The sequence below is a fragment of the Amblyraja radiata genome, chromosome 36, assembly GCF_010909765.2.
Source record: "Amblyraja radiata isolate CabotCenter1 chromosome 36, sAmbRad1.1.pri, whole genome shotgun sequence".
Classification (NCBI taxonomy): domain Eukaryota; kingdom Metazoa; phylum Chordata; class Chondrichthyes; order Rajiformes; family Rajidae; genus Amblyraja; species Amblyraja radiata.
In genome coordinates this window covers 4,015,618-4,028,718 of record NC_045991.1, presented here as the reverse complement: position 1 = coordinate 4,028,718, position 13,101 = coordinate 4,015,618, and the positions used below count along the sequence as shown (strand labels likewise).

Below are 13,101 nucleotides of genomic sequence, written 5' to 3'. Positions count from 1 at the left end.
CGATCAGCCATGATCACAATGAATGGTGGTGCTGGCTCGAAGGGCCGAATGGCCTCCTCCTGCACCTATTTTCTATGTTTCCTGCACCTATTTTTAATGTTTCTATATTACTACTATATTTAACGTGGTCTACCTTCTAGGTCCTGTGATTTTTGTGCCTTTCACTGCTGAGTTAGTACAAACAGCGGTTTCATTGTATAATACCATCAATGGTTCAATGATTCTTTCTTGTCACGTATACACACCACGGTGATATTATTTTGCACAACCCACAAATGCACAGTCGTCATATATTGGCGCCGTTTACAAAGAAAGAGAAAAAGTCCAAAGTCCGGTCCACATGCTGGAAGTACTGGAGCGCCTCCGCGGGATCCAGGTAAGCCCAGGTAATCCCCAGACTGCTGCAGGTCCAGGCCCTTGACCCAATGTCCCTCTCCTGGCCCTACCAACGCTGTGACCCGAGGGCACTTCCTGCAGCCGACCTTGAAGGCGCTGGAGTGGAGGCGATACGCCGGTCCCTCTCCTACCTGCCCTCTCCTTGTGTCCGTCCTCACCAATGGCTCCCTCTTCCTTGACTCTCCGGTCTTCAAGGCTTCTGAGCTTCCCCCTGCAGGGAGCGGCCCGCCGGTGAGCCGCAGGTAGACGTGGGCACCCTGCCTGGTCTTTGTTCTCGTCGGCTGCCGGGTCCGTCATTGGCCGGCCGATCGCTGGTTGTTCGCGGCAGCTGACGGGTCCGTTCTCGCATGGGAAGGTGTTGTAGACCAATACAGCGCTAAATTCTCAAGCTACGGCCTGGTAGAAATGAAGAGGTTGGACTTTGGACGGTGGGTTTGTGGTAAGAGTTTCTCAACACTATTTTAGCTTTTCCTCGAAGGTCAGTAATCAAACTCTGGCGCTGTAAGGCAGCAACTCAACCGCTGCACCACCGTGCTGCTCTCCAATTGTTGTGTTATTCACAGAATTCACACAATGTATATAGGCACCCCTCTTTGACTCATTTTAACAAACAGCTTTCTGTTTTGATGCTTTGGAAGCATCAATAAAGCACATAAGAATTGAAGAGTTTTTGCCTCTATATTTGTTTACAATCTCCTTTAGGGCATATATGCAAAAGTAAGTGCCATGTTTAGCTTTAAAGCCAAACTGGTTATCTGTGGAGTTAATAAACTCATTTACTCTATCCAGCAGAACTCTTTCTAAGACCTTTGACAAAGCTATGGGCCTGTAATTATTTTGGCTGCCTAATTTACCAGCTTTGTCCTTACTACTAAAGTTAAACACAAAATGCTGGAGTAACTCAGTGTGTGTGTCAGGAAGCATCTCTGAAGAAAGGGAATAGGTGACGTTTCGGAGTGAAACCCTTCTTCAGACTGAAAAAGATAGAAAAGAGTTCTTTCTCCAGAGATGCTGCCTAGCCCACTGTTACTTCAGTATTTTGTGTCTACCTCCAGTTATTTTATGAAGTTGCGTTCTTCATTTGTCCATATATTAATGTTACTGCCAAGTAATAACATTACACACTTACAATGGCAGTATACCATATTATTTACGTGCTATTTCAAAGCATCCTTTACAGAAAGCGTTTACCTAGTGAGCCATGGAATCAGCATTATAAAGTCAAACACCAGACATTTTAACGCAAATTATTTTCTTAATTAAGAAACTTAATTTTCAGAGTGGTAGGCAGTGGCGAGTGGAGTGCCGCAAGGCTCGGTGTTGGGGCCGCAACTGTTTACCATATATATTAATGATTTGGAAGTAGGAGCAACACTAGCAAGTTTGCGAATGACACAAAGTTGGGTGGCAGTGTGAACTGTGAAGAGGATGTTAGGAGGTTGCAGGGTGACCTGGACAGGTTGAGTGAGCGGGCAGATGCGTGGCAGATGCAGTATAATATAGATAAATGTGAGGTTATCCACTTTGGTGGCAAAAACAAGGGGGCAGATTATTATCTCAATGGGGTTAGGTTAGGTAAGGAGGAGGTACAGCGAGACCTGGGCTTTCTTGTACACCGGTCACTGAAAGTTGGCTTGCAGGTACAGCAGGCAGTGAAGAAAGCTAATGGAATATTGGCCTTCATAACAAGAGGATTTCAGTATAGGAGTAAAGAGGTTCTTCTGCAGTTGTATAGGGCTCTGGTGAGACCACATCTGAAGTATTGTGTACAGTTTTGGTCTCCTAATTTGAGGAAGGACATCCTTGTGATTGAGGCAGTGCAGCGTAGGTTCACGAGATTGATCCCTGGGATGGTGGGACTGTCATATGAGGAAAGATTGAAAAGACTAGGCTTGTATTCACTGGAGTTTAGAAGGATGAGGGGAATATCTTTTAGAAACATATACAATTATAAAAGGACTGGACAAGCTAGATGCAGGAAAAATGTACCCAATGCTGGGCGAGTCCAGAACCAGGGGCCACAGTCTTAGAATAAAGGGGAAGGTCATTTAAGACTGAGGTGAGAAAAAACTTTTTCACCCAGATAGTTGTGAATTTATGGAATTCCCTGTCACAGAGGGCAGTGGAGGCCAAGTCACTGGATGGATTTAAGAGAGTTAGATAGAGTTCTAGGGGCTAGTGGAGTCAAGAGATATGGGGAGAAGGCAGACACGGGTTATTGATAGGGGACGATCAGCCATGATCACAATGAATGGCGGTGCTGGCTCGAAGGGCCGAATGGCCTCCTCCTGCACTCCTTTTCTATGTTTCTATGTTTCTAAGAGTCATGCCTCAATTCAGCACCGGCTACCAGGAAGTGCTACGAATGTTTAATTCTTATTGTCACGGCAGAGCAACTAACTTCTTTATTGAATTGTATAGTGCCTCTACACACTTATCTAAATTACTAAAAGTCTGATCTTGACCACTTCCTGTTCTGTATATTGATTTTATAAATAACATTGCCACTTACGGCTGTGATTTCTGGCCATCTTACTCAGAGTCCCCGCCGCTGCGCAGGACAAGAGGATTTTTCCCATCGATGAAAAATAAAAGAGTTATTAGTGTTTTAAAATGTTGAGATTCTCTCTCCTGAAGGCCACGCCCCTTCCTGAGAGACCATAAAACCCAGAAGTGTTGAGTGCCTCAGTCAGTCTCTGCAAGATGGGGGAGCGAGGGGGTCATGTCTCTCAGTCTAAGCTGTGAATAACACTGAACACATGTCCACTAAACTGTGAGTTTGGTTTTATTGACCTTGAGTGCTCTTAATGTGGTTTGAAAATGAAAATGAAAATGTGATTGGTTTGAATAAGCACAGCAAATGGTTGGTCGTGGTTGGTTTGAAATAAAGCACTGCAAATGGTTGGTGGTGGTTAATTTGAAATAAAGCACAGCAAATGGTTGGTGGTGGTTGGTTTGAAATGGCAAATGATTAAAAGTCTAAACTTGGCAACTTCCTGTTTGCACTGTATATTGATTTTAGATAAAATGCTACCACTTACGGCTGTGATTTTTGGCCATCTTACTCAGTCCCCCTCCGCTCATCAAGTGCAGAGGATTCTTCCCATCAATGAAAAATAAAAGTGTTATTAGTGTTTAAAAAATGTTGAGAATCTCTCTCCTGTCAATCACGCCATGAAGGCCACGCCTCTTCCGGTGGGAGGGGGAGGGATTATAACACCCGTAAGTGTGGGTGTGGCTCAGTCTCTGCAAGATGGGGGAGAGAGAGGTCACGACTCAGTCTGAGCTGTGAATCAACTGCACACTGAATGTATACTGAACTGTGAGTCTGGTGTGTATGTGGTGCTTCGTGTGGTTTTATGGTGGTTTCACCCTGCTTGAAATGGCATGAAACTGCATTTGAATGTGGTGGCCTTGCACCCTGCATGAAATGGTATAAAACTGTATTTGAATTTGGTGGCCTTGCTCCCTGCATGAAATGGCATGAAACTGCATTTGAATTTGGTGGCCTTGCACCCTGCTTGAAATGATATTAAACTGCACGAGTTTGGTGGCCCTGCACCCTGCTTGAAGTGGTAGGAAACTGCACGAGTTTGGTGGCATTGCACCCGCTTGAAGTGGTAGGAAACTGCACTTGAATTTGGTGGCCTTGCACCCTGCTTGAAGTGATAGGAAACTGCACTTGAATTTGATGCCCTTGCACCCTGCTTGAAGTGGTTTGAAACTGCACTTGAGTTTGGTGGACTTGGACCCTGCATGAAGTGGTAGGAAACTGCACTTGAGGTTGGTGGCCCTGCACCCTGCTTGAAGTGGTAGGAAACTGAACTTGAATTTGGTGGAGCAAAGAGGTCCTTCTGCAGTTGTACAGAACTCTAGTGAGATCACACCTGGAGTATTGTGTGCAGTTTTGGCCCCCTAATTTGAGGAAGGACATTCTTGCTATTGAGGGAGTGCAGAGTAGGTTTACAAGATTAATTCCCAGGATGTGGGGACTGTCATATGCTGAGAGAATGGAGCAGCTGGGCTTGTACACTCTGGAGTTTAGAAGGATGAGAGGGCATCTCATTGAAACATATAAGATTGTTAAGGGTTTGGACACACTCGAGGCAGGAAATATGTTCCCGATGTTGGTGAGTCCAGAATTAGGGGCCACAGTTTAAGAATAAGGAGTAAGCCATTTAGAACGGAGACACTTTTTCTCACAGAGAGTGGTGAGTCTGTGGAATTCTCTGCCTCAGAGGGTGGTGGAAGCGGGTTCTCTGGATGCTTTCAAGAGAGAGCTCTCAAAAATAGTGGAGTCAGGGGATATGGGGAGAAGGCAGGAATGGGATACTGATTGTGGATGATCAGCCATGATCACATGAATGGCGGTACTGGCTTGAAGGGCCGAATGGCCTACTCCTGCACCTATTGTCTATTGTATAGATCGAGGGAGATGAGCAGGGTAAGGTGGGGAGAGGGCTTGTGGCAGGAGGGAGGGGCGTGAATGAGGATTGGGAAAAGGAGTGGGAGGGTGAAGTGAAGGAGGGAATGGGGGGGGGGGGGGAGGAGAGGAGGAGAGAGGAAAGCAGGGTGAGGGTGAAGAGGAGATGGAGGGAGTGCGGGGGGATGAGGGGAAATGAGCCGCGCCTGCGCAGTTGGGGGGCTATGGGTGAGTGGTGGAATATTGCGTTGAGGGAACAGGTTGCGTTGGGGGAATGGATGAGTGGTGGAATATTGCATTGGGGGAACGGGTTGCATTGGGGGAACGGGTGAAGTGGTGGAATATTGCATTGGGGGAACAGGGCCCAAAGTGTCCCACTTCGTCTAATCTATTAATATATAAAACTGTGTGCCTGCCATCCGGCTGCCTTTCTGCCTTTTGATTCAGTTCCATCGTGTGATGTCACAATGCCCAATACTCGCAGATGTCCAATCAGAATGGATCCATTTACATGGACGGCTGCCGGCCGCCTTTCTTCCTTTGATTCCCTGCAACTCCGAAACCAGACGCAGAATCGCCGACATCTTTTCCATTTCGGTAGAGATTTCACTTTTCTTTCTAAGTATCCGCTCCTCATTACATTTCGTCGTGTTTAAGTACACGTTTTTAATCAAATCCTTCTCTCCCCCCCCCCCCCCCAATATTTCAAAAATAAACTGGCTTCTAACCCATAGAAGCAGCACCAGCCCCAGCCCCTGGTGAACGTTCCATCGTGTGATTTCACAATGCCCAATGCTCAAAGACATTGTTGCCATAGAGGGAGTACAGAGAAGGTTCACCTGACTGATTCCTGGGATGTCAGGACTTTCATATGAAGAAAGACTGGATAGACTCGGCTTGTACACGCTAGAATTTAGAAGATTGAGGGCGGATCTTATAGAAACGTACAAAATTCTTAAGGGGTTGGTCAGGCTAGATGCAGAAAGATTGTTCCAGATGTTGGGGAAGTCCAGAACAAGGGGTCACAGTTTAAAGATAAGGGGAAATCCTTTAGAACAGAGATGAGAAAAACATTTTTCACACAGAGAGTGGTGAATCTCTGGAATTCTCTGCAACAGAAGGTAGTTGAGGCCAGTTCATTGGCTATATTTAAGAAGGAGTTAGATGTGGCCCTTGTGGCTAAAGGGATCAGGGTGTATGGAGAGAAGGCAGGTACAGGATACTGAGTTGGATGATCAGCCATGATCATATTGAATGGTGGTGCAGGCTCGAAGGGCCGAATGGCCTACTCCTGCACTTAATTTCTATGTTTCTATGTTTCCCTCTCTCACCCCTCTCCCTCTCCCACCCATCCCTCTCTCCCCCACCCCCCTTCCCTCTCTACCCCACCCCCTTCCCTCTCTCAACCCGCCCCCTTCCTCCTACCCCTCTGTCCCTCTTCCATCACTCCCCCTACCCCACCCCTCCTCCCTCCCCACTCTTCCACCTCTCCCCCCTTCCCCTCCACTCTCCCTCCCCACTCTTTCCCCTCTCCCCCCACCACTCTCCCCCTCCCTCCCTCCTCCCCTCCCTCCCCATCCCCCCCCCTCCCCACATCTCTCTCCCCATCCCCCTCTCTCACCCCCTACCCCGCTCTGCCCTCCCTCCCAAATCTGTCCCGTTTCCTCCTCCTCCTCTCCCCTCCCTCCTTCTCACCACCCCTACCCCCACCTGTGTGTTTGGGGGGGTGGTTAATGTGAATGTGATGCCGCACCCCCCCCCCCCCCGCAAACGCCGTTGGGGAAACAGACCCAACGGGTCTGCACTTGGTCTAGTTCATATATAAAAGTCTGTGGCTGCCGCCTGCCGTCCGGCTGCCTTTTGATTCGTTCCATCGTGTGATGTCACAATGCCCAATACTCGCAGATGTCCAATCGGAATGGATCCTTTTACATGGACGGCTGCCTGCCGCCTTTCTTCCTTTGATTCCCTGCAACTCCGAAACCAGACGCAGAATCGCCAACATCTTTTCCATTTCGGTAGAGATTTCACTTTTCTTTCTAAGTATCCGCTCCTCATTACATTTCGTCGTGTTTAAGCACACGTTTTTAATCAAATCCTTCTCCCCCCCCCCCCCAATATTTCAAAAATAAACTGGCTTCTAACCCATAGAAGCAGCACCAGCCCCAGCCCCTGGTGAACGTTCCATTGTGTGATGTCACAATGCCCAATGTTCAAAGACATTGTTGCCATAGAGGGAGTACAGAGAAGGTTCACCAGACTGATTCCTGGGATGTCAGGACTTTCATATGAAGAAAGACTGGATAGACTCGGCTTGTACACGCTAGAATTTGGAAGATTGAGGGCGGATCTTATAGAAACGTACAAAATTCTTAAGGGGTTGGTCAGGCTAGATGCAGGAAGATTGTTCCCGATGTTGGGGAAGTCCAGAACAAGGGGTCACAGTTTAAGGATAAGGGGGAAATCTTTTAGGACCGAGATGAGAAAAAAAAAATTCACACAGAGAGTGGTGAATCTCTGGAATTCTCTGCAACAGAAGGTAGTTGAGGCCAGTTCATTGGCTATATTTAAGAAGGAGTTAGATGTGGCCCTTGTGGCTAAAGGGATCAGGGAGTATGGAGAGAAGGCAGGTACAGGATACTGAGTTGAATAATCAGCCATGATCATATTGAATGGTTGTGCAGCCTCAAAGGGCCGGATGGCCTACTCCTGCACTTAATTTCTATGTTTCTATGTTCCCCTCTCCTCACCCCTCTCCCTCTCCCACCCATCCCTCTCTCCCCCACCCCCCTTCCCTCTCTACCCCACCCCCTTCCCTCTCTCCACCCGCCCCCTTCCTCCTACCCCTCTGTCCCTCTTCCATCACTCCCCTACCCTCTCCTCCTCCCTCCCCACTCTTCCACCTCTCCCCCCTTCCCCCTCCACTTTCCCTCCCCACTCTTTTCCCTCTCTCCACCCACCCCTCTCCCCCTCCCTCCCTCCTCCCCTCCCTCCCCATCCCCCCCTCCCTCACATCTCTCTCCCCATCCCCCTCTCTCACCCCCTACTCCGCTCTCCTTTCCCTCCCAAATCTGTCCCGTTTCCTCCTTCTCCTCCTCCTCTCCGCTCCCTCCCTCTTCTCATCCCCCCTCCCCCCACCTGTGTGTTTGGGGGGTGGTTAATGTGAGTGTGATGCCGCAGCCCCCCCCCCCCGCATACGCCGTTGGGGATACAGACCCAACGGGTCTGCACTTGGTCTAGTATCAATTAAAAATCAAGCTACATTGACCAATATTTTTGTTTCCTTCATTATGTCCAATGTTGAGGATACTTTAACTTGTAATCTAATGTCTGAACATATAGATTTTCGAATTAATTCACTGATATTACCCATTAGCTAAGCATGATTAATAAACATATGATCAGTATGCTGTAGCGGTACGTACTGTCACTAAAAACGCACTGCTGCATGGCTTCAAACTCCGAATCACCTTATGTCCTCTATCTGAAAACTTAAAGCCGCAGAATTGAAAATTCATCCACGTTCACCTGAGTGTATTAAACTGTCGGTGTTATTCAGTGGTTCAAGCAGCATCTGGGGAGTGATTAGGATCAGGATTCTTCTTCAGACTGACCCGTAATGTGGTCTGTCCATTCCTTCCGCAGTTGGTGCCTGACCCGCTGGATTCCTCCAGTACTTTGTGTCTTGCTCAAGATTCTGGCACCTGCAGCCTCGTGTGTCTTTTCTATATTAACCTGTTGTCATGCCGTGCACTGACCTCTGTATGTCTTGCCGTTAGCCATTTAAAAAAGGTTGGTTGATGTTGTGGAGTGCTCTCTTTTGCAGCGACGTGAGGTGGTGGATTCAGAAGAAATTGCTGAAGCATTTGGGATCGACATAACTCGCTTGCACCTCACAAAGCCTAAATCTTTCTCAAGGATGAACAATACAGAAGCCAAGACAATGCAAGACGAATATTGGCACCCGCACATTGATAAGGTATTGGCTAATATCTTGACACCCAATGGTAAATATTGCAGTTATTATTCATTCAGTTAGAAACATAGAAACATAGAAAATAGGTGCAGGAGTAGGCCATTCTGCCCTTCAATATGATCATGGCTGATCATCCAACTCAGTATCCTGTACCTGCCTTCTCTCCATACCCCCTGATCCCTTTAGCTACAAGGGCCACATCTAACTCCCTCTTAAATATAGCCAATGAACTGGCCTCAACTACCATCTGTGGCAGCGAATTCCAGAGATTCACCACTCTTTGTGTGAAATTTTTTTTTCTCATCTCGGTCCTAAAAGATTTCCCCCTTATCCTTAAACTGTGACCCCTTGTTCTGGACTTCCCCAACATCGGGAACAATCTTCCTGCATCTAGCCTGTCCAACCCCTTAAGAATTTTGTAAGTTTCTATAAGATCCCCCTTCAATCTTCTAATTCCTAGCGAGTACAAGCCGAGTCTATCCAGTCTTTCTTCATATGAAAGTCCTGACATCCCAGGAATCAGTCTGGTGAACCTTCTCTGTACTCCCTCTGTGGCAAGAATGTCTTTCCTCAGATTAGGAGACCAAAACTGTACGCAATACTCCAGGTGTGGTCTCACCAAGACCCTGTACAACTGCAGTAGAACCTCCCTGCTCCTATACTCAAATCCTTTTGCTATGAATGCTAACATACCATTCGCTTTCTTCACTGCCTGCTGCACCTGCATGCCTACTTTCAGGTGCAGTTCTATGATTCATATAATTTTATGAGGATATGTTATCTGCAAATAATATGTTGCAAGGCAGATAAAACCTGCTGCTCATTTGTCATGTTGAAGTGCTACAAGTTATTGATTTATTGTAGTGCTGTGCACACAGTAACGTATGTTCCTTGGAAAATTATGTGTTACAACATTTGCCTCGGAGCTTTGCTTTTAAAAACACATATGTCTTCAGTTCTGCATTATTGGTTGCCCAAAATAAATGGAGCCTAGATTTATGGGTATTCACAAAATATATGCAAATGGAAAACCATATACTTATCCTTTCCACCCGCTCCCCCATCCCTCACATGGACTCCGCACCTATTTCTCCCCTCCATCTACATTCTTTCCTCTGGCTTCACAATTGGCAACTTTTGTCTCACCCCTGTTTTCTCATCTCTGGCCTTTGTCCAACCATCCGCCTATCAAAATCCCTTCCCCATCTGTTCACCTATTGTGACACACTTTGTGCTGCCTCTTCTCTCTTCCAGCATTCTTTGTCCATCCCCCCCAAAATCAGTCAGAAGAAGGGTCCCAACCCGAAACGGTTAAGGGGTTATAATTATAGGAAGGATGTCAACAAAATAGAGAGAGTACAGAGAGAGTACAGAGAAGATTTATTAGAATGTTGCCTGGGTTTCAGAAACTAAGTTGCAGAGAAAGGTTGAACAAGTTAGGTCTTTATTCTTTGGAGCGCAGAAGGTTAAGGGGGGACTTGATAGAGGTCTTTAAAATGATGAGAGGGATAGACAGAGTTGACGTGGATAAGCTTTTCCCACTGAGAGTAGGGAAGATTCAAACAAGAGGACATGACTTGAGAATTAAGGGACAGAAGTTTAGGGGTAACTTCTTTACTCAGAGAGTGGTAGCTGTGTGGAATGAGCTTCCAGTGGAAGTGGTGGAGGCAGGTTCGATTTTATCATTTAAAAATAAATTGGATAGGTATATGGATGGGAAAGGAATGGAGGGTTATGGTCTGAGTGCAGGTAGATGGGACTAGGGGGAGAATAAGTGTTCGGCACGGACTTGTAGGGCCGAGATGGCCTGTTTCCGTGCTGTAATTGTTATATGGTTATATGGACTCCAAGGATGTTGCCAGACCCCCAAAGTTACCCCAACACTGTGTCTCTTTTTTAATAAACCAGCATCTGCAGTTCCTTCTTTCTACTAATTATCACCATGTTGTGTATTAATAAATGATGTAAGAGTAGCTTGAAAAAAGTAATCAAAGGGTAGTTGTGGAGGGTTATTTGCGCCAACAATAGACAAGGTTGGCTGAAGGGCTTGTTTCTGTACTGTATGGCGCTATGACTGCTTATCAAAGGGTTTGATATTGAAGTTCAATCTCAGAAGATTCATAAATGTTGACCTCAATTCAATTGTATAAACAAGATTTAAATGTCTCCTAACTGAAAGGAAGCTTTTATTTTAGTTAACAAATATAACCATATAACAATTATAACCATATAACCATATAACAGTTACAGCACGGAAACAGGCCATCTCGACCCTTCTAGTCCGTGCCGAACACGTATTCTCCCCTAGTCCCATATACCTGCGCTCAGACCATAACCCTCCATTCCTTTCCCGTCCATATAACTATCCAATTTATTTTTAAATGATAAAACGAACCTGCCTCCACCACCTTCACTGGAAGCTCATTCCACACAGCTACCACTCTCTGAGTAAAGAAGTTCCCCCTCATGTTACCCCTAAACTTCTGTCCCTTAATTCTCAAGTCATGTCCCCTTGTTTGAATCTTCCCTACTCTCAGTGGGAAAAGCTTATCCACGTCAACTCTGTCTATCCCTCTCATCATTTTAAAGACCTCTATCAAGTCCCCCCTTAACCTTCTGCGCTCCAAAGAATAAAGACCTAACTTGTTCAACCTTTCTCTGTAACTTAGTTGCTGAAACCCAGGCAACATTCTAGTAAATCTCCTCTGTACTCTCTCTATTTTGTTGACATCCTTCCTATAATTAGGCAACCAAAATTGTACACCATACTCCAGAATTGGCCTCACCAATGCCTTGTACAATTTTAACATTACATCCCAACTTCTATACTCAATGCTCTGATTTTTAAAGGCCAGCACACCAAAAGCTTTCTTTACCACCCTATCTACATGAGATTCCACTTTCATGGAACTGTGCACAGTTATTCCCAGATCCCTCTGTTCACCTGCATTCTTCAATTCCCTACCATTTACCATGTACGTCCTATTTTGATTTGTCCTGCCAAGATGTAGCACCTCACACTTATCAGCATTAAACTCCATCTGCCATCATTCAGCCCACTCTTCCAACTGGCATAAATCTCTCTGTAGACTTTGAAAATCTACTTCATTATCCACAACCCCACCTATCTTAGTATCGTCTGCAAACTTACTAATCCAATTTACCACACCATCATCCAGATCATTGATGTACATGACAAACAACAGTGGACCCAACACAGATCCCTGTGGCACCCCACTAGTCACTGGCCTCCAACCTGACAAACAACCATCCACCATTACTCTTTGGCATCTCCCATTCAGCCACCTTGCTACTCCACCATTAATACCCAACAATTGAACCTTCTTAACCAACCTTCCGTGAGGAACCTTGTCAAAGGCCTTACTGAAGTCCATATATACAACATCCACTGCTTTACCCTCATCAATTTCCCGAGTAACCTCTTCAAAAAATTCAAGAAGGTTAGTCAAACATGACCTTCCAGGCACAAATCCATGTTGACTATTCCTAATCAGACCCTGTTTATCCAGATGCTTATATATATTATCTATAAATATCCTTTCCATTAATTTGCCCACCACTGACGTCAAACTAACAGGTCTATAATTGCTAGGTTTACTCTTAGACCCCTTTTTGAACAATGGAACAACATGCGCAGTACGCCAATCCTCCGGCACTATTCCCAGTTTCTAATGACATTTGAAATATTTCTGTCATAGCCTCTGCTATTTCTACACTAACTTCCCTCAATGTCCTAGGGAATATCCTGTCCGGACCTGGAGACTTATCCACTTTTATATTTCTCAAAAGTGTCAGTACTTCCTCTTCTTTGAATCTCATAGTTTCCATAGCTACTCTACTTGTTTCCCTTACCTCACATAATTCAATATCCTTCCCCTTGGTGAATACCGAAGAAAAGAAATTGTGCAATATCTCCCCCATCTCTTTTGGCTCTGCAGATAGCTGTCCACTCTGACTCTCCAATGGACCAATTTTATCCCTCGTTATCCTTTTGCTATTAATATAGCTGTAGAAACCCTTTGGATTTACTTTCTGCCAAAGCAACCTCATATCTTCTTTTAGCTTTTCTAATTTCTTTCTTAAGATTCTTTTTACATTATTTATACTCCTCAAGCACCTCATTTACTCCATGCTGCCTATAAATATTGTAGATCTCTCTCTTTTTCCGAACCAAGTGTCCAATTTCCCTTGAAAACCATGGCTCTTTCCAATTTTTACTATTTCCTACTTAAATGACATTAAAGGCTTGCCATTTGGACTTTATTTCCAAGTTATTGATGGGTGA

General features: G+C 45.6%; 1 protein-coding gene across 1 annotated transcript in view; it reads left to right on the top strand.

The window, feature by feature from the left end:
• Positions 1-801: 801 nt before the first annotated feature.
• LOC116966211 (2-oxoglutarate and iron-dependent oxygenase domain-containing protein 3-like) overlaps positions 802-13,101 on the top strand; it is a 42,478-nt gene continuing 30,178 nt past the window's right edge. Inside the window, 2 exon segments of the mRNA XM_033012359.1 lie at positions 802-824; positions 8,612-8,798. Coding sequence (XP_032868250.1) covers positions 802-824; positions 8,612-8,798 — 210 coding nt within the window.